The sequence below is a fragment of the Oncorhynchus nerka genome, linkage group LG27, assembly GCF_034236695.1.
Source record: "Oncorhynchus nerka isolate Pitt River linkage group LG27, Oner_Uvic_2.0, whole genome shotgun sequence".
Classification (NCBI taxonomy): Eukaryota; Metazoa; Chordata; class Actinopteri; order Salmoniformes; family Salmonidae; genus Oncorhynchus; species Oncorhynchus nerka.
This window is the reverse complement of record NC_088422.1, coordinates 39183467-39201889: the sequence shown is the minus strand read 5'-3', so window position 1 is coordinate 39201889 and position 18423 is coordinate 39183467. Positions and strand designations below refer to the sequence as shown.

The 18423-nt window shown below is 43.4% G+C and overlaps 1 protein-coding gene and 1 pseudogene across 2 annotated transcripts; one reads left to right on the top strand and one right to left on the bottom strand.

Moving 5' to 3' along the window:
- Window positions 1–652: 652 nt before the first annotated feature.
- Window positions 653–6122, top strand: LOC115111756 (serine/threonine-protein phosphatase PGAM5, mitochondrial-like). Of its 2 annotated transcripts, none has more exons than XM_029638138.2 (6): window positions 653–1230; window positions 1431–1606; window positions 1801–1926; window positions 3993–4081; window positions 4253–4386; window positions 4592–6122. In XM_029638138.2, exons 1-6 carry the CDS (start codon window positions 998–1000, stop codon window positions 4740–4742), a joined length of 909 nt encoding a protein of 302 aa, XP_029493998.1. In that variant the 5' UTR covers window positions 653–997; the 3' UTR covers window positions 4743–6122. The 2 variants fall into 2 exon arrangements, with proteins under 2 accessions (XP_029493998.1, XP_029493996.1); XM_029638136.2 differs by having other exon boundaries at window positions 4190–4386.
- On the bottom strand, window positions 5378–18179 carry LOC115111755 (ankyrin repeat and LEM domain-containing protein 2-like; annotated as a pseudogene).
- Window positions 18180–18423: the final 244 nt, after the last annotated feature.

Genomic DNA, 18423 nt, shown 5'->3' with positions numbered 1-18423 from the left:
TTTGTTACGTTTGCACATTGAAAAAAATTCACTCATCATTTGAGTCACTCATCATTTGTCCATCATTTTCTCACTCACACATAATATGCACATACATTTATACACTACACACCTGCACACCCACTCACATACAAGCTGCTGCTACGCTGCTTATCTTTTATCCTGTTGCCTAGTCACCTTACATATCTACCTCCATCACTCCAGTATCCCTTCATATTTCTTATTATTTCTCATGTTTTTTTCTAGTAATACATTGTTATGAATTATTGCATTGTTGGTCTATGAGTTTGTAAGAAAGCCCTTTCACTGTACTTGTGCATGTGACATTTAATCTTGAAATGTGAATGCAATTTTTTGTTATTAATATCATAGTCAGTTTTACTTGGGCCCTACTGTGAAAGTAGGCTACCGACCGCTGCCTCTAATTTTTCCCCAACCAATTGGTCTTTACTGTGTCAGACCTGATCTGATTGGTCAAAATATCAATATCAGAAATGCATTACCATTACAATAAGATCCATCTTTGTCCGATTTCACGTCTTCTGAAGTTTTCATCCTTTTTAAAACTGTGAGCTCCCTCTAGTGATGCATTATTTGATTTGTTCGTTTTGTTCCGCGACATTCGCGTATCGTAATATCTTCGCTAGCTGTTTTTTTGGCTCTAGCGAGACACCGTAGGTCCAAGCCCTGTGTGTTTTCCTTTTGGTTTATCTTCAAGCCTGCTAGATAAGTGATTCGAAATAGCTTCATAATCTGGACTGGAGTTATTTTTAGCTGGCGATTAAAGTGTCGTTGGAGGGTATTTGCTGTGCCCCTGTACCTAGAAAGTGTGTAAATCCACTGATCAGAGAGGCGGACCTAATTAGGTCTGGATTAGCCGCTCTTCGAGAACGCTGGATGCTACATTCCTAAATCGCTCTACACATTGGGCGTCATTAGCAATTTAGCCCGCTACCTAGCGAACACAAATTGCATATCATCGCTAGGTTTTTACAACATGTCATATCGGAGGACAATCAAACTCGTGTGTGGATTCGCTGGCGGATCAGCGGTGCTGGTTGTGGCGGCTGCCGCAGCGGAATCCCGTGGCTATTTCGGTGATACGCAAGGAGAGCGATCAGGTCAGTGGAGTCGGTTCAATATTCTCCAAGCTGCACAGCCAGCGACATGGTCAACGGGGAACCACACGGTTGCATCTACTGGACATGCCTGGGACTTCAACTGGGATAAGTATGCCTGCTTTATTAGCTAAATCTGATGCAGACTACTGTAAAACATAAGAGGGGTCTGATGGGATGTGGGTCAAGTAGTTTAGTCTACGCTGAGTGTGATTGATTGATATTTGCAGCTAGCAACATGTTGACAGACTGACAGATGACTTCTCTGGGCACAACACACGCAACTGATTTGTTCCCTCTGTACTGTACTAGGCGGGACCCGTCCCCACTGTTTACAAATGGGAAGAAGAAGGAGAACAGCAGTGAAGACCCAAGCTCAGAGCAGGAGAATGGCAAACCCAAAGCCACACGCAACATCCTTTTCATCAGGCACTCCCAGTACAACCTGAGTGGGAATGGAGACCATGAGAGAATCCTCACCCCTTTAGGTTCTGTACACTGTTCTGCTATGTATTCATGTTGCTGAAAGCGTGACACATAGACCTAGTTCTCCACTCTACAGCTCAACAGTTGCGTTTTAGTGGATAAGAAGAGCATATTCAGCAGCACTCATTAGAGGTGGTGAAAGTGGTATACAAGTACATCCTGCTCATTTATGGGACTATGTGTTTGTGTTCTGCAGGTCGGGAGCAGGCTGAGTTTACTGGCCAGCGGTTGGCTGCCCTGGGGCTGAAGTATGACATCATGGTCTACTCCACTATGGCCAGGGCCACCGAGACAGCCAACATCATCAGCAAGTACCTCCCAGGTCAGAACCCTAGACAGGCAGACTCTACAGCTGAGGCATATGCCAGAGTCTATACAATATTCAGAGACACGCTTGTCTGGTTCCACAAGACTAACCAGTGCTGTACAGCCTTAATCTAACTCTCCTGATTCAACTTTAGAATCACGTTTTGACTTCAGAACATGGATTGGTTGTATCGATAGACCATTTGGTTAAATCAGGTGTGTTTGTGTAGAGCTGGAGCAAAAGCCTGCACTCTGCTGCTATTCATGGTGCAGATATTTACAGTTCCTTCAGAAAGTATTCACACCCCTTGACTTTTTCCACATTTGTTGTTACAGGCTGAAATTAAAATGGATTCAATTGAGATTTTGTGTCACTTGCTTACACACAATAAGTACCCCATAATGCCAAAGTGGAATTATGTTTTTGGACATTTTTACAAATGAATAAAGAGCTGAAATGCCTTGAGTCAGTAAGTATTCAACCCCTTTGTTATGGCAAGGCTGAATACGTTCACAAGTAAAAATGTGCTTAACAAGTCACATAATAAATTGCATGGACTCTGTGCAATAATAGTGTCTAACATTATTTTTGGATGACTGTCTCATCTCTGTACCCCACACATACAGTTATCTGTAATGTCCCTCAATCAAGCTTTTAAATGTATTTTGTTCTGTCCTTGAGCTGTTCTTGTCTATTAATGTTCTGTATTATGTCGTGTTCTGTGTGGACCCCAGGAAGAGTAGCTGTGGCTTTTGCAACAGCTAATGGGGATCCTAATAAAATACCAAAGCAGTGAATTTCAAACACAGATTCAACCACAAAGACCAGGGAGGTTTCCAATGCCTCGCAAAGGGCACCTGGCAGACATTGAATATCCATTTGAACATGTTGAAGGTATTTAATTACACTTTGGATGGTGTATCAATATACCCAGTCACAAGAAAGATACAGGCATCCTTCTTCACTCAGTTGCCTGACAGGAAGGAAACCGCTCAGGGATTTCACCATGATCCCAATGGTGACTAAGACAGTTAGAGTTTAATGGCTGTGATAGGAGAAAACTGAGGATGACATTGTATACTAACCTAATTGATAGAGTAAAAAGAATGAACCCTGTGCAGAATAAAACTATTCCTAAACTTGCATCCTGTTTGCAACGAGGCACTAAAGTAATACTGCAAAAAAATGTGGCAACGCAATTAACTTAGTGTTATGTTTGGGGCACATCCAATACAACATATATTTTCAAGCATAGTGGTGGCGGCATCATGTTATGGGTATGATTGTAATCGTTAAGGACTGGGAAGTTTTTCAGGATGAAAAAGAAACGGAATGGAGTTAAACACAGGCAAAATCCTAAAGGAAAACCTGGTTCAGTCTGCTTTCCAGCAGACACTGGGAGATGAATTAACCTTTCAGCAGGACAATAACCTAAAACCCAAGGCCAAATCTACATTGGAGTTGCTTACCAAGAAGACGGTGAATAAGGCTGAGTTACATTTTTTATTTAAATCTGCTTGAAAATATATGGCAAGACCTGAAAATGGTTGTCTAGCAATGATCCACTACCAATCTGACAGAGCTTGAATAATTTTGAAAAGAATAATGGGCAAATGTTGCACAATCCAAGTGTGCAAAGCTCTTAGAGACCTACCCAGAAAGACTCACAGCTGTAATCGCTTCCAAAGGTGATTCTTACATGTATTTACTCAGGGGGTTGAAACCTTATCTAATCAGGATACTGTATATTAGTGTTTTATTTTTCAACTTTTTTTGCTCCAAATGTTATCATTTTTCTACCACTGACATTTAGAGTATTTTGTGTAGATCGTTGACAAAAATGACTATTAAAACCATTTTAATCCCACTTTGTAACACATCGAAATGTGGAAAAAGTCAAGGTGTGTGAATACTTCCTGAAGACACTGTTCGTCACCTGATACCAAGGTTATACCTCTGATAACAGCTTCAGAAGCTTTGATCTCAGATTTTCAGATGTAAAAATTGTCATTAAGCATCATAGATAAGCATTTCACTACTCACCACTAACTAACTCATCTTCTGATCTGTTTTTGATTTAGGGGTAGAGCTGGTGAGCTGTGATTTGCTGAGAGAAGGAGCACCCATCGAACCTGTGCCTCCTGTTAATCACTGGAAGCCTGACGCTGTGGTGAGACGCCCAATTCTCTGTCCTACTTACTTCCTGTTTAGTTTCACTTATTAGTTACTGCTGTCTGCATCATTCAATACATAATTCAATGCAATGTATTCCAATGAGAGGTCAGAGGTCATCTCAAACCCTCGCCTGACACCACCACTGTGGACCTCTACCGCTCTACAGCAGTACCACGAGGACGGGGCCCGGATCGAGGCTGCCTTCCGTCGCTACATCCACCGCGCTGACCCCAAGCAGAAGGAGGACAGCTACGAGATCATCGTCTGTCATGCCAATGTCATCCGCTATTTCGTGTGCAGGTGTGTTGGTCTCCCCAGGCAAGCTGGATCAAAGCCTCATTCAACAAGATGCCAATCTACATTACTTTGTCTAGCAATTTCACTGTCTTGCTGATGTCTTTTTGTATTTCATGACTATGATGATGTGCGTTTCAACATCACATGATACATGTGAATATTTGTTTTGGTGGATCTTACAGGCTCTATCCCTCCCTATGTGTCTCAGGGCTCTGCAGTTTCCCCCAGAGGGCTGGCTGAGGATGGGCCTGAACAACGGCAGCATCACCTGGCTCACTGTGCGCCCCAGCGGCAGAGTGGCACTGAGGACACTGGGAGACTCAGGGTTTATGCCCCCAGACAAACTCACACGGACCTGAGAAATGTTCCACCTACAGTATTCACTCGTTCTCTCCCGGGGAGCTTTAGATTTCGGTCACAGGGTGAACTGAATGGCTCTTGATTTCTCCTTAAGTGTCTTGAAAGTTACTTTTGGTGTTATTTTTGTAACTTCCGACATGCAACAAAATATACTTTTATGTGGTGTTTTGTCATCAACTCGTTTGCCAACTACAGTGCAAAAGGGGAGTATACAGTATGAACTGTTGCTGTAGCCAATCACTGAACTCCGAAAGCTGATGGGGTGACTGCCAGTGCCCACTCATTATGAATGTAAAGGGTATAAGAGTTGAGGGACTGAAGGATTTTAAAACCAAAACCATTCTAAATTTTTATGGCATATTTACTGTAATGCTGTAAATGTTTAGATAGTTGTATTCAGTAGAAACATGCAATAAAGGAGACATGTAAATGTTGTGTTCCTCAGTAGTACGCCAAACAAGTACTCGTACAGTCTTAAAATAAGGTTAGCTCAAGACTTAACAGCAAATCCAATGCACCTTAGTGTTGGCACTACAAAGCTTGAAAATTACACAATGTCATTTGTTAGACAAGAGCGCCACCACCATTTCAGGCAGTGACAATGTTAGAAAGTGCTCAAATGACAATTCAAAGGTGAGGAAACTTGTATTTATTAGTCAAACGCAAATGAGAAGATCTGGACATACAGAAGAGGGGAAAATTTGCAATAAAGGTCAACTTTATGCCTTTAAAATTAAGCACAGAATGCCAAAGCACAATAAGCATGTTTAAGTATTTAGGTGCAATTTACAGAACACCACGTTCATAAAACAGAATCTAATATGTCACCTGTAAGCACAAGTACGACAGACAATTACAATACTCTCCATGAAATTTTGTGCCTTTGATCAAGATTTAAATTCACATTCAATATTACTCACATCTCTCATACTGACCCAGACTGACAATATAGTAAGGGTGATTTCTATTGAATTGACAGCTGTTGACTTCTAGATTAGCTTTGCTGGAAAACCATACATTTTACAGCAGTTTGTACATCGACTATTTTTAAAGGTGATAGCAATCTTCCTAGAGTTTGGCTATTGCAGGTTCTTGCACATACATATTCAGTCAGCCATTGATTATACATTAGTAAACATGTCTTTGTTGCACTCTACAGTAATCTGTTATGTACAACTTGGTATTTTTCGGACACATTTAGAAAAGCCAAGCTTTCAAGAAGTTAAGCTTTCAGGTTTTGTGTAAGACTGACAGTCGTTAGAGAAGTAAAATGTCAAGACAACACAGAAATGACCAGGATGCACAAAGAAACATTGGTACCTGGAAAATGAAAACATTTCAATTGATTAAATAACAAAATAAAAGCATGGAAAAACTCGTATGATCATTTCCCCCATGTTTGCATTGCAGCCATTTGTTGTGCCTCCTCCAGTAGGATGGCGGTTGCTATGCTGTTGTGTGTCAGGATGCATCAATTTTGATCAAACTGGACAGGATGTGCCTAAATCTGAATGGGGACTGACTGGTCCACCGTTTCTGACAATTAAGGCAATTCCCGAACTGAGAAGAAACAAAAATCACTGGCAGTTGGTTTAATACACACAATAAAAAGTTGGTTTTGTGCTACTTACTGACATACCAAAAATAACTCTACAATCGTTTTGTTTTTTACTTTTTAAAAACATATTTTCAGTTAGTGAATCCTATCGAGGATTATATTCTGAGGTTTAACAAGCATCTACTCAATCTTTTGGGGAGTGCAGCTGTATTCAAAGTAGACTGAGCTATGATACAGGTGTTTCACACTATGAATAAAATGAATGTCTATTCAACACTCATACAGTATGTAGTACAGACTGAAGGAAACCTGTTTCTTTAAAAAAAAAAGTGAGTATGTCACAACCCAACATACTGAGAATCTCATGTATGCTATATATAGCATTACCATACATCACTAATACAAATCTTCAAGACACTTGTGCATATTTTGTTAGGTAGGTGATTTTCAGCTCTGGCATATTTAACCACCGTGGTGGCAGAGTGGTAGCCTATCGTTTCTGGCCTGGAGGGAGGGAGGGGGTGTCGTTGATGTGCCTGAGACGGATGCACTGGGTGTAGCTGGCGTGTGCAGGGCTGTAGCGGCTGGTGAAGTCTGGAGAGCCTGTGTGCCGGGCTGGACTGAAGCGGCCACCGGCAGGGGACAAAAGGCTGCTGACAGGAGAGCCATGTGTGAGGGGAGAGGCCCGATGTACCCTGGCGATGCTTTTTACCGCCACAGGGCTGGGCCAGCTGAAAGACAAACAGAAACAAAGACATAATTACAGTCTGCGTTTATTACTTCCATTCGATAGCAACTGACATTTTAAGCACTTGTCAATGTGTTTCCATATTTACAAGACAACTTGCAGGCAATGACAACTGTTCATGGGGGCATTTTTTTGGTTTGTTGCTGTGAAGAATCGTCAAACCAACCTTTGCATGTCTGAAGAGGTGTATGTTTGCATTGTACTTTTCCATTTCTGAATGCTGGGGAACTTTGAGGGGTCAATGTCTATGACTTCTATTGCGGACAGGACCTCTCTGTCCAACTTAGTTGGCGAATCCCTGAAAGACAAAACGAGAGAGACAAGTGGAAATTGTTGACAAATGTAATTTCTGTTGCTTGCTAATGTCCTTAACTAAAAACCTCAGAACCGTCACTGTAATCCCCATCACTTGCCCTTCAATGAAAAGTCCCCTTCTGAAGCGAGGTGGGGTCCGTGCTAGGAACTCATGGGAGTTGTCCAGGGATGTATAGGAGCTGGATGATCCGGAGCTGCTCAGATCCCTCCCCCCGTGATCCCACGACTTAGATCTGGAGCAGAGCGTGCGCCCCGACACCGTCCCTGGCCCGCTAGTCCTCTGGCCCAGAGCCTCCAAGCTCTCCTCAGCCGTAAAGTACTCCTCCGAGCTGCCGCTTCCACCACTGGCCCGGTCTTCCACCTCTCCCTCCCTCACACGCCTCTCCCTGTCCCCAGGCTCCAAGCTACAGTCCCTCTCAAACAAATAGTCCTCGTTGCTGTTACCCCCCAGCGTGAGGCGGCCCACCCCAGCTGCCAGTTCGCCCCGGGAGAGTCCCTCCCTGTGTCCCCCGCTACTCCTCCGCTCCCTGGTAAGGCTGTCCAGCCCGTCCTGCAGGGACATCCTCTCAAACTCTACCATCAGGTTGGAGATGGGCGACAGCAGGTGGGAGGGGGACGAGGAGGTGCGGGGGGACCCCTTGTCTCCATTGTGAGTCCTCTCTGCCCCCGTGGAGGGACAAAGGCCGTTGTTGCAGACGGGCGAGAGGAGGCTCTCTGACACGGAGGAGCACAGAAGGTCTCGCTCGGCAGCTGTCTCGATGAGGTCATCGGCGCCGTGGTGGGACACGGGCAGGATGTGGAACTCATGGAGGGCCAGCCCACCCACAGCGCCCGCCAGACTGTCCTTAGAACACGCTGAGGTGAAGCTGGTGAGCGCCGCATTCTGACGGTTCTTTATCTCCTCCAGGCTGACGTCATCACCCTCGTCCAGGAAGGCCCCCACTGAGATGGAGTTGCAGAACTTCTTGGGCTTCCCTGTGAATGGCAGAGAGGAGGGACAAAATGTTTATGTTAAGCTACAATAAATACATTTACTGGCCAGTCTAAAATAGTACAGGAACACCAATTCAAGATGGCGGCATCTCATCTCTCTCCTTTCTCAAACTAGATCATTGGAATTCAATGCCACAGCTATAGAGTTTATCAAGAGCAACTGGTGAGGGTAACATTACCTGGGGAAGGGGTTCTGAAGCGGTTGCTGGTGACGTTCTCCCCTGCCTCTTCGTGTGCACGCTGACTGAAGTCCTTCTTGTTGAGGTACTCCTCCAGCTGACGGAGGCCGTCTGCAGACGACAGGTCTGTGCAACTATCCAGGAAGTCCCAGTACTCAGCCCAGGGGTGGCCCAACTCCCTGGCAAGGTCTCTGTGAGGGAAAACATAACACACTACTGTTGGAGAAGCGTGCGTACATTGTAGTGGGTGTAAAAATGTATTCTTCCTTTTTCTAAGACATTCAAATGTCAAAGTGACTGCACTGGTAAAGTAACGGAGACACAGTAGAACATCGTTGTTGAACTAATGGACTTCCAGACGTACCTGCCCACTCTCTCTGCTCCACGGTCAGGGTCAGACTTCAGGATGTGCTGGAAGTACCCTGCCCTGTCTCGGGGGGGCGTCTTCCACACCCGACGGAACTCATCTGCCTGCAAGGAAGACACCAATTAGAAGTCACATACGTCCTGTGTTTCGACAACAGCTTCCCACATGAAAATAGAAAAGAAAGAAATGACGTGTGAAAATAAGAGAAAAAGAGTGTGAGGTGAAAGGAGATAATACGATAATGACCTTAGATGGGCTGAGTGGGCCAGCGAATGCCCTGACTGCCATCACCGGATCCATGGGACTTCGTGTGAGCCTGGGAGCCAGAGAATGAGGAAGAGTTTCTGATGGCTCAGGTGACCAGGGAGCATCAATGACAGGCTGGGATGAGTTGTCTATGGCCCTCAGTAGGCGTATATAACAGCGATCTGTGACAGAAGAGAAGGTGTTATTGGGTAAATAGTGAAGTATAGGAAAACAAAACGTAAGTCGTGTGATTGGAAGGCAGTGAACTTACCTTCCAAATAGTCACATATCTTCTGTTTCACCTCTTGGGTTTTGTTTTTTCTTTCACAAATAACCTGTCAGTGAAACAGAAGAATTTCATGAAAATCAAGTAGTCATATGGACCAATCAGCAGTCGGTAGCTAGTTGTTAAAAATCTATATTTCTGGAGCAACTCACATCAGATGGCTTCTGGTCGTACTTGTTTTTGCAGTTTTTATCTGTATCAGGATGTGAACACAGGACATTCACCACTTCTGGACACCCGAACTTACAGGCAAAGTGGAGTGGTGTCTCAAAGCCCTGGGACAGACAACCAAAGTTACACACATACAGAGGCACTTCAATCCAAAACACACAAGTCGGTTACAGTTCAACCTAAACATACAGCAGGCAATAGCCATGCACTCAAAAAGTAGTTTCATAGAGTTTACATCATTTGTCGATTTTTTACAATTATTTTATCTGCACAAACGGCTGGCTTATTCAGTGTTATACCTACAGTTAGACCTACAAGCCAGTGGTGTAGTGGATGGTATACACAGGTATACCCACTTTCTTTAAGTGGCCATTGCGTATACTAACTTATTTTTCCCAACGCTGTGTAAGGCTGATGGAACAGATCAGAATGTTTCGCTTAAAAATGTTAGCAAACTATTATTTGTTCACATTTTAAGTGTAACAATGTGCACACGGCGGTAGGCCTACGAGCAAATGTTCCAACCTGCAATTTGCGAGAAAACACCGGTCTAAAATGCGACATCGCACATTCTAGCGGTTTCATGGACAGAGACGGATATATCCGTTAAGAGATTTAGAAAGAGGGGAGATCTAAAAGATGAAAATACTGTGTCACGGGTAGCTAATTTCACTAGGATAATGCCTTTGGCTGCTAAACAATGAAACATGTCTCACAGGTTGCTAATTTGACTAGGATAATGCCTTTGGCTGCTAGACAATGAAAGAAATTAAACTACTGTGCTAATTTCTAGGATAATGCCTTTGGGCTAAACAATGAAACATGTCTCACAGGTTGCTAATCTGACTAGGATAATGCCTTTAGCTGCTAAACAATGAAACATGTCTCACAGGTTGCTAATTTGACTAGGATAATGCCTTTGGCTGCTAGACAATGAAAGAAATGAAACTACTGTGTCACGGGTTGCTAATTTGACTAGGATAATGCCTTTGGCTGCTAAACAATGAAACATGTCTCACAGGTTGCTAATTTGACTAGGATAATGCCTTTGGCTGCTAGACAATGAAAGAAATTAAACTACTGTGTCACGGGTAGCTAATTTGACTAGGATAATGCCTTTGGCTGCTAAACAATGAAACATGTCTCACAGGTTGCTAATTTGACTAGGATAATGCCTTTGGCTGCTAGACAATGAAAGAAATGAAACTACTGTGTCACGGGTAGCTAATTTGACTAGGATAATGCCTTTGGCTGCTAAACAATGAAACATGTCTCACAGGTTGCTAATTTGACTAGGATAATGCCTTTGGCTGCTAAACAATGAAACATGTCGCACAGGTTGCTAATTTGACTAGGATAATGCCTTTGGCTGCTAGACAATGAAACCTGTCTCACATGTTGCTAATTTGACTAGGATAATGCCTTTGGCTGCTAGACAATGAAAGAAATGAAACTACTGTGTCACGGGTAGCTAATTTGACTAGGATAATGCCTTTGGCTGCTAAACAATGAAACATGTCTCACAGGTTGCTAATTTGACTAGGATAATGCCTTTGGCTGCTAGACAATGAAAGAAATTAAACTACTGTGTCACGGGTTGCTAATCTGACTAGGATAATGCCTTTAGCTGCTAAACAATGAAACATGTCTCACAGGTTGCTAATTTGACTAGGATAATGCCTTTGGCTGCTAGACAATGAAAGAAAGTTCATTTGAAAACCAATAGAACAGAAGAGCACATATGAGAAAGTCTTTATAAAATAATTATTTCTATGGTGGAATTTTGGTTAGGCTACTTTGAAGCAAGGGAAGACATGCCCCATAATATGAAGTAAAACATCCAGGTTTCAAAGAAATCAGGAACAGGACAAATATATTGATGCTAATGATAGACCTAACTATCTTCTGGTAGATGGAAAGGCTTTCCCAAAAACCTTCTCTATTAAATGTTAACTAGCTACAAAGTAGCCTATGCCTACCTGGCAGAATGATATGATTATTTTAATCAACCCAGTGGCCATTTGTTTTCACAAACTCCATCGCATGTCCGCAACAGAAACACCGGTAACCAAAGAAAACAGTGCCAGTTGCCTACACAGCTGAATTAAAGGGTAGGCCTTACTACACACACACACAAAAAAATATGTCTTCAAAAGTGGTCTCCTGATGTGGTTTAAGCATTGTTCTGGACTATTTAAAAAAGTATGACATTGAGAGCGGAAATCTGGGAAAAAAGGGGGAATATCAGAAACCTGTGAATTTCTGACCCGGTTGACAGCCTCATTTATCTGTTTCAATAGTAGGCATACTATTACCCTACTTGCACAGTACAGCTTGGATTGGCCTGACTGTGAAAGACCAATATGGGATTCAGTGGGTATGTCACAATCAATAACATTTTCACACAGGGCGCCTGTCCTTCGCGGGACAATTTCAGAATACCCACTTCTCCATGACAACCGCTACACCGCTGGAGAGAGCAGTATTGTAAGGAGACTCACAGCTTTGTCTGGAGTGTTGAGGTAAAGGTCCACGATGTAGCGGATGCGTTTCTGCATCATGGCCTCCAGGTCATCAGGGTACATGAGCCTCATGAAGTCCGGGTTCTCCAGGGTCTCCAGCAGGAGCTGGGCGATCCCTGGCTCGTTCTCCTTGGCTGCCACGTGCATCACGTTGTACCTGCATCCCTCCTGGGAACACACGGAGGAATGAACTTAGTGTGTGGAGAACTTTTAGGATGAATTATTCTGCTAACTAAAAAAAAAAAAAAACTGATTGATTTCATCCACACCACATATAATCATTACAGTATATTAATCTGGTGCAGTAGTATAGGCTGTATTAAAGGTGGCGCACATCCACTAAAGAGTATTGTTCCACCCTGACTCGCCTGCACTACGGTGGGGTTGTCTCCAGAGCCGATGAGATAGCGTGGGTTGCTCCAGACCAGCTCACTGAAGGCCACCACATCCCCCTTCTCCACAGCTTTCCTCAGTTTGGCTGTCAGGTCCTGGCAGCGAGGGCTTTTGAAGCTGTTGGCCCTCTCCCTGTTGATGGTGTCTACCTCCACGACAGGGACGTTGTCTAGTGCGATAGACCCGAGACATGGAGACAGCGGAATGCGATAAACAGCTTACTCTTGTTTCAAACATGGACGTGTGTCCAAGAAATGAAACGCTATCCAAATACCCTTGAAAAGCACTGACTTTGTGTATCTGTCTAGGAATGTACAAATAAGTACTGAGCTAATGTCTTTTTTGTGAGGAGAGAATAATTGTCCTCAGCCCAACACTCACCCTTTGCAGAAGACCAGGCCTGGTACGACAGGGGAGACACAGGGGGCAAATTTACTGGGAGAGGGGTAGTAGTCACTGATCCCTTTGGCAAATTTCTCAGCATCCTCTCGATTGGAGAAGGCTTTAAAGCGAGCTCCTTTCATCATCTTCACAGCCTGAAGAGCCTCCTTCTTATCTCCATACACATGGGACCTCTCTGAACCAGAAAAAACAAATAAACATTGAAATGTATGTTTAGATCGCTCTGGATGTCTACCTACAAATAGAAATATTCCAGAATTGGATAGAGAACAGATCATGGTCAGATATTATGCCATCACAAGCAAAGCAGCTCAAAGTCTTACTACTGCTAAAAATTGTAGTCGCCATGCTGATCCAGAATGCCATATAAGTTGACAGATGTTCTGTGTCTCAACCACTGACTTCAAGTCAAAACAAAAATAACTCCTGAACAGCATGATGTCATGGACAACATAAAATGTTTGAATTGGACATTGACTGTGGTGACAGCATGCGGGGTCAACTTCATTCTTGGATCAACATAGCTAGCCTGCCAACAGTTCTCTACCTTTGCATTTCTGTGTGAAAATAAATAATTACATAAACTTTTGAATGATTAACAGGCCAAAGTAAATTGCAGGTTTGGGTGATTCCTCCCCCAAAAATATACATGTTCCCCCCCCCACAAAATGTTATTCATTGGTACTTTGGAGGAAGGATTGTTGACATACATTTGAATATTAAAGCATAATAATTATGCTTACAAATATATGACATATACCCTATATATACAAAAGTATGTGGGCGCCCCTTCAAATGAGTGGATTTGGCTATTTCAGCCACACCTGTTGCTGACAGGTGTAGAAAATAGAGCACACAACCATGCGATCTCCATAGACAAACATTGGCCTTACTGAAGTGCTCAGTGACTTTCAACGTAGCACTGTCATAGGATACCACCTTTCCAACTAGTCAGTTCGTCAAATGTCTGCCCTGCTAGAGCTGCCCCGGTCAACTGTAAGTACTGTTATTATGAAGTGGAAACGTCTAGGAGCAATAACGACTCAGCCGCAAAGTGGTAGGCAACACAAGCTCACAGAACGGGACCACCAAGTGCTGAAACGTGTAAAAAATAGTCTATCCTCGGTGGCAACACTCACTACAGAGTTCTAAACTGCCTCTGGAAGCAACATCAGCACAAGAACTGTTCGCCGGGAGCTTCCTGAAATGGGATTCCATGACCGAGGAGCCACACACAAGCCTAAAAACACCATGCACAATGCCAAGCGTTGGCTAGAGTGGTGTAAAGCTTGCCGCCATTGGACTCTGTAGCAGGGCTGCCCAATTCCCATCCTGGTGGGCTGAAACACTTCTGGGTTTCATTCTCTCCTAATCAGGGAATAATTCAGACCTGGGACACCAGGTGAACACAATTAACTACCAGGTAGAAACAAAAACAAAAACGTTCTGCTCTCCAGGACCAGAATTTCTGTAGAGTCTATTATGTTAAACAATATATACAAAAATTAAGCAAATCAAATGTTATATTTTAAATATGTATGTTTATAATTTTAATTAATTAATTACAAATAAAAAACAGATCTTATTTACATAAGTATTCAGACCCTTTGCTATGAGACTCGAAATTGAGCTTAGGTGCATCCTGTTTCCATTGATCCTCCTTGAGATGTGTGATTGGAGTCAACCTGTGGTAAATTCAATTGATTGAACATGATTTGGAAAGGCACACACCGGTCTATATAAAGGTCCCACAGTTGACAGTGCATGTAAGAGCAAAAACCATGCAGTGAGGTCGAAGGAATTGTCCATAGAACGCCGAGACCAGATTGTGTCGAGGCACAGATCTGTGGAAGGGTACCAAAAAATGTCTGCAGCATCGTAGGTCCCCAAGAACACAGTGGCCTTCATCATTCTTAAATGGAAGAAGTTTGGAACCACCAAGGCTCTTCCTAGAGCTGGCCACCTGGCCAAACTGAGCAATCGGGGGAGAGGGGCCTTGGTCAGGGAGGTGACAAGAACCTGATGGTCACTGACAGAGCTCTAGAGTTCCTCTGTGGAGATGGGAGAACCTTCCAGGCAGACAGCGATCTCTGCAGCACTACACCAATCAGGCATTTATGGTAGAGTAGCTACTCCTCAGTAAAAAGGCATATGACAGCCCACATGGAGTTTGCAAAAAAGGCACCTGAAAGGACTGACCATGAGAAACAAGATTCTCTGGTCTGATGAAACCAAGATTGAACTCTTTGGCCTGAATGCCAAGCGTCACGTATGGAGGAAACCTGGCACCATCCCTATGGTGAAGCACAGTGGTGGATGCATCATGCTGTGGGGATGTTTTTCAGTGGTATGGACTGGGAGACTGGTCAGGATCGAGGGAAAGATGAACGGAGCAAAGTACAGAGAGAGCATTGATGAAAGCCTGCTCCAGAGCGCTCAGGACCTCAGACTGGGGAGAAAGTTCACCTTCCAACAGGACAACGAACCTAAGCACACAGCCAAGACAACGCAGGAGTGGCTTCAGGACAAGTCTCAATGTCCTTGAGTGACCCAACCAGAGCATACTTGAACCCGATCTAACAGCGACTCTCCCCATCCAACCTGACAGAGCTTGAGATAATCTGCAGAGGAGAGAAATTCCCCAAATACAGGTGTGCCAAGCTTGTAGCATCATACTCAAGAAGACTTGAAGCTGTAATCACTGCCAAAGGTGAGTAGATTGAGGGGGGGAAAAAACAATGTATTCCATTTTAGAAGACTAACATAACAAAATGTGGAAAAAGTCAAGGGGTCTGAATACTTTCAGAATGTACTGTATGACAGTTTGCTTTGTAGCACATACAGATGAAATAATATGGCGTCTAAAAGGAGGCCAAAATGTCAAATATTCTAATTGAAATGAATTATTTCTCAATTATGCTTTAAAATACAAATGTAAAAGATAAGTCAACAATTTGTGTCTTACCATTTGTAGCCAAGACATCATCCCACAACGGACACACTCCATAGAAGAACGTTGGTGACATTTGTGCTGTCTTTGAAGGAGTCTCTGCTTTGGACTGAGAGCCAGGGTCTTCCACACCGATATTACAAGGGGTCCTTGACTTTACTGTCAGGCCAAGTTCCTCTTCCTCTGGGGGATTGAGCCCCATTCCGTAACCAAAATCCACCTCATCACTGACAACCTTAAGAGAGTCAGTGCCAGTCGGTGTTGAGGCACATGATGGCACCGGTTTGGCCTGCCCTGCTGCACTGGCGGCCTTTGCACTGCTGCCTGTGGTGGTGGCATTACTGCTACTGTCCGTGTCTGTGGCGCTGCTGCTGCCCTCGGCTTCTGTCAAGACGCGGGCCAACTTCCTCTCGAAGATGGCGCGAGTGGTGGCCGTGATTGGGCCGCACTTGAGGTCGGCCCTGGTGAACTCCTCTCGCAGCTCATCTGCACTCAGCCCTCTCAGCCCTCTCAGAACCGCCTCCATGCTTCAGCTAGGCTACCTGCATTGGGGAGGGAGGGATTTGATAGTCAAACTGCTGTGTAATGATAGTGACACTGACAGTATAATACAATACAATGATTAATGTGCCTATGGCTACTTCTTAATCTTTGCATGGTTAGGAAATAGATTTTAAACATATTTAGGAAGAATTAAAAACACAAAACACCCTTTTAAGCTTATTGATAACAAGTCCACCCCAGTCCCCCTGATCCATTCTAGACAGCCGTTAAGTACGGCTCTGCCATTAAAGGACAAAGAGGTATAATTGTAACTGTTTCAAAGCCTAGAAAAAAATATTTATCTTGGATATGAAAAAACCCTCAAACAAACCTTAACCCCACTGCAGCCCGCCTACGTGACACTTGGTTTTTAAGCAGCTTCACAAACATGCAAGCCATAATGAACGGAACGAGCGATTCGAAATATTTGCACCGGGTGGAAAGCTCTGATCAAAATCTAGGAATAAAGCACATTTTAAAGCCTTTTGCGTTCGTTATTTTTTAACATCACCGATTTCAGAGGAGGCGTGGGAATATTTCGAATCTTAATCGATTCAATCGCATGGTGTCACGCCCAAGTGCCATTCCTGTTGTCTACTTTCGTGCATTAACAATTTGATATCATGTCTTCATGGTAATTTTACCGATACAAATATATTTTTAACTCAGACTTGATTACATCAGACGACACATGTACATCTCTACTTACCAGACATCACCTTCATTTATTTTCGTTCATGATCTGAAATGTATTTTAATATTCAGCAAAGATAAACTGTTGAAATAGACTAAGCTCAAGACGGTCTGGAATCGTCTCATTGTTTACAAGACATTGTACGCATGCTCACTTCCAAGGCAGGGCTCATGCCAGTGAGGGGGTTCGATTATTGTGTCCCGGTGTACACCGGCTATGGCCCGTCACTTCATCGGGCAAAAACGGGGAGGGGGAGAGCCCTTCTCAAATCGAACAGTAATATGGGCAGCTCGGTCATCATTCAAAAACATAGAACATCTCTTTTTCATAAAATAAATGTTAGGATTTTCAAATAGTTTTCATTGGGAAGGCAGATAAAGCGTTTTAATCAAAAGCAAATGTTCATGTGAAAAAACAATCCTATTCACATTACTACACGTGCTTAGTTAAGTCTATTTTGTTTTGAGCGGACTTGGCGGTCGCACAGAGCCGGGCATCTGGCTCAAGCCCGGGTGGTAGTGCGGATCTAAATTTAATGGAATAAACTTTCAGCCGGTGCAAAACACAATTAATTGCTGGCTAGATAAACCGGAAGTTTAGCCTAAAAACTAGCTAGCCAGCAACACAATTCTCATAGAACATTGGTAACTTTTGGCTAGTCGAAGAAAAGTATACCCCCACAACATTAAAATCAATTCGATCCTTCAGAAAAACACCACCAGGTAGCTAGTTACCCGTGTATAGGCAGACATACGCTAGTTGCTGTACAACAATTAGCAAGCTCGTTAGCTGTGACAAGTGTAGAATGAATAAACAAGTTGGAATACACAATGATATTTTGTTAACGCAACGACTGGTAAATTTTGACTTGGAAACGTCACTTATTTCACAGTATTTGAAATGACAACATAATCAACGTTAGCATGCACACCTCCTTGATCTCCTCCTGTCCTCACCACGACGGTTTCAAAATGTGATGATAAAGGACCCAGGTTTTGACTAAGATAATGCTTGCTCGAAATTGAGCCTGAACTCTGAAGTGAGCCATGCCAGCCAGTCAGTCATAATCTATCACTGGTGTAAAGTAAATACTTTAAAGTACTAACGTTACTTAAGTAGTTTCGTGGGGGTATCTCTACTTTACTATTTATATTTTTGACTACTTTTACTTCAATACATTCCTTAAGAAAACATTGTACTTCTTACTACACACATTTTCCTTGACTCCCAAAAGTACTCGTTACATTTTGAATGCTTAGGACAGGAAAATAGTCAAATTCATACACCCATCAACCGAACATCCCTGGTCATCC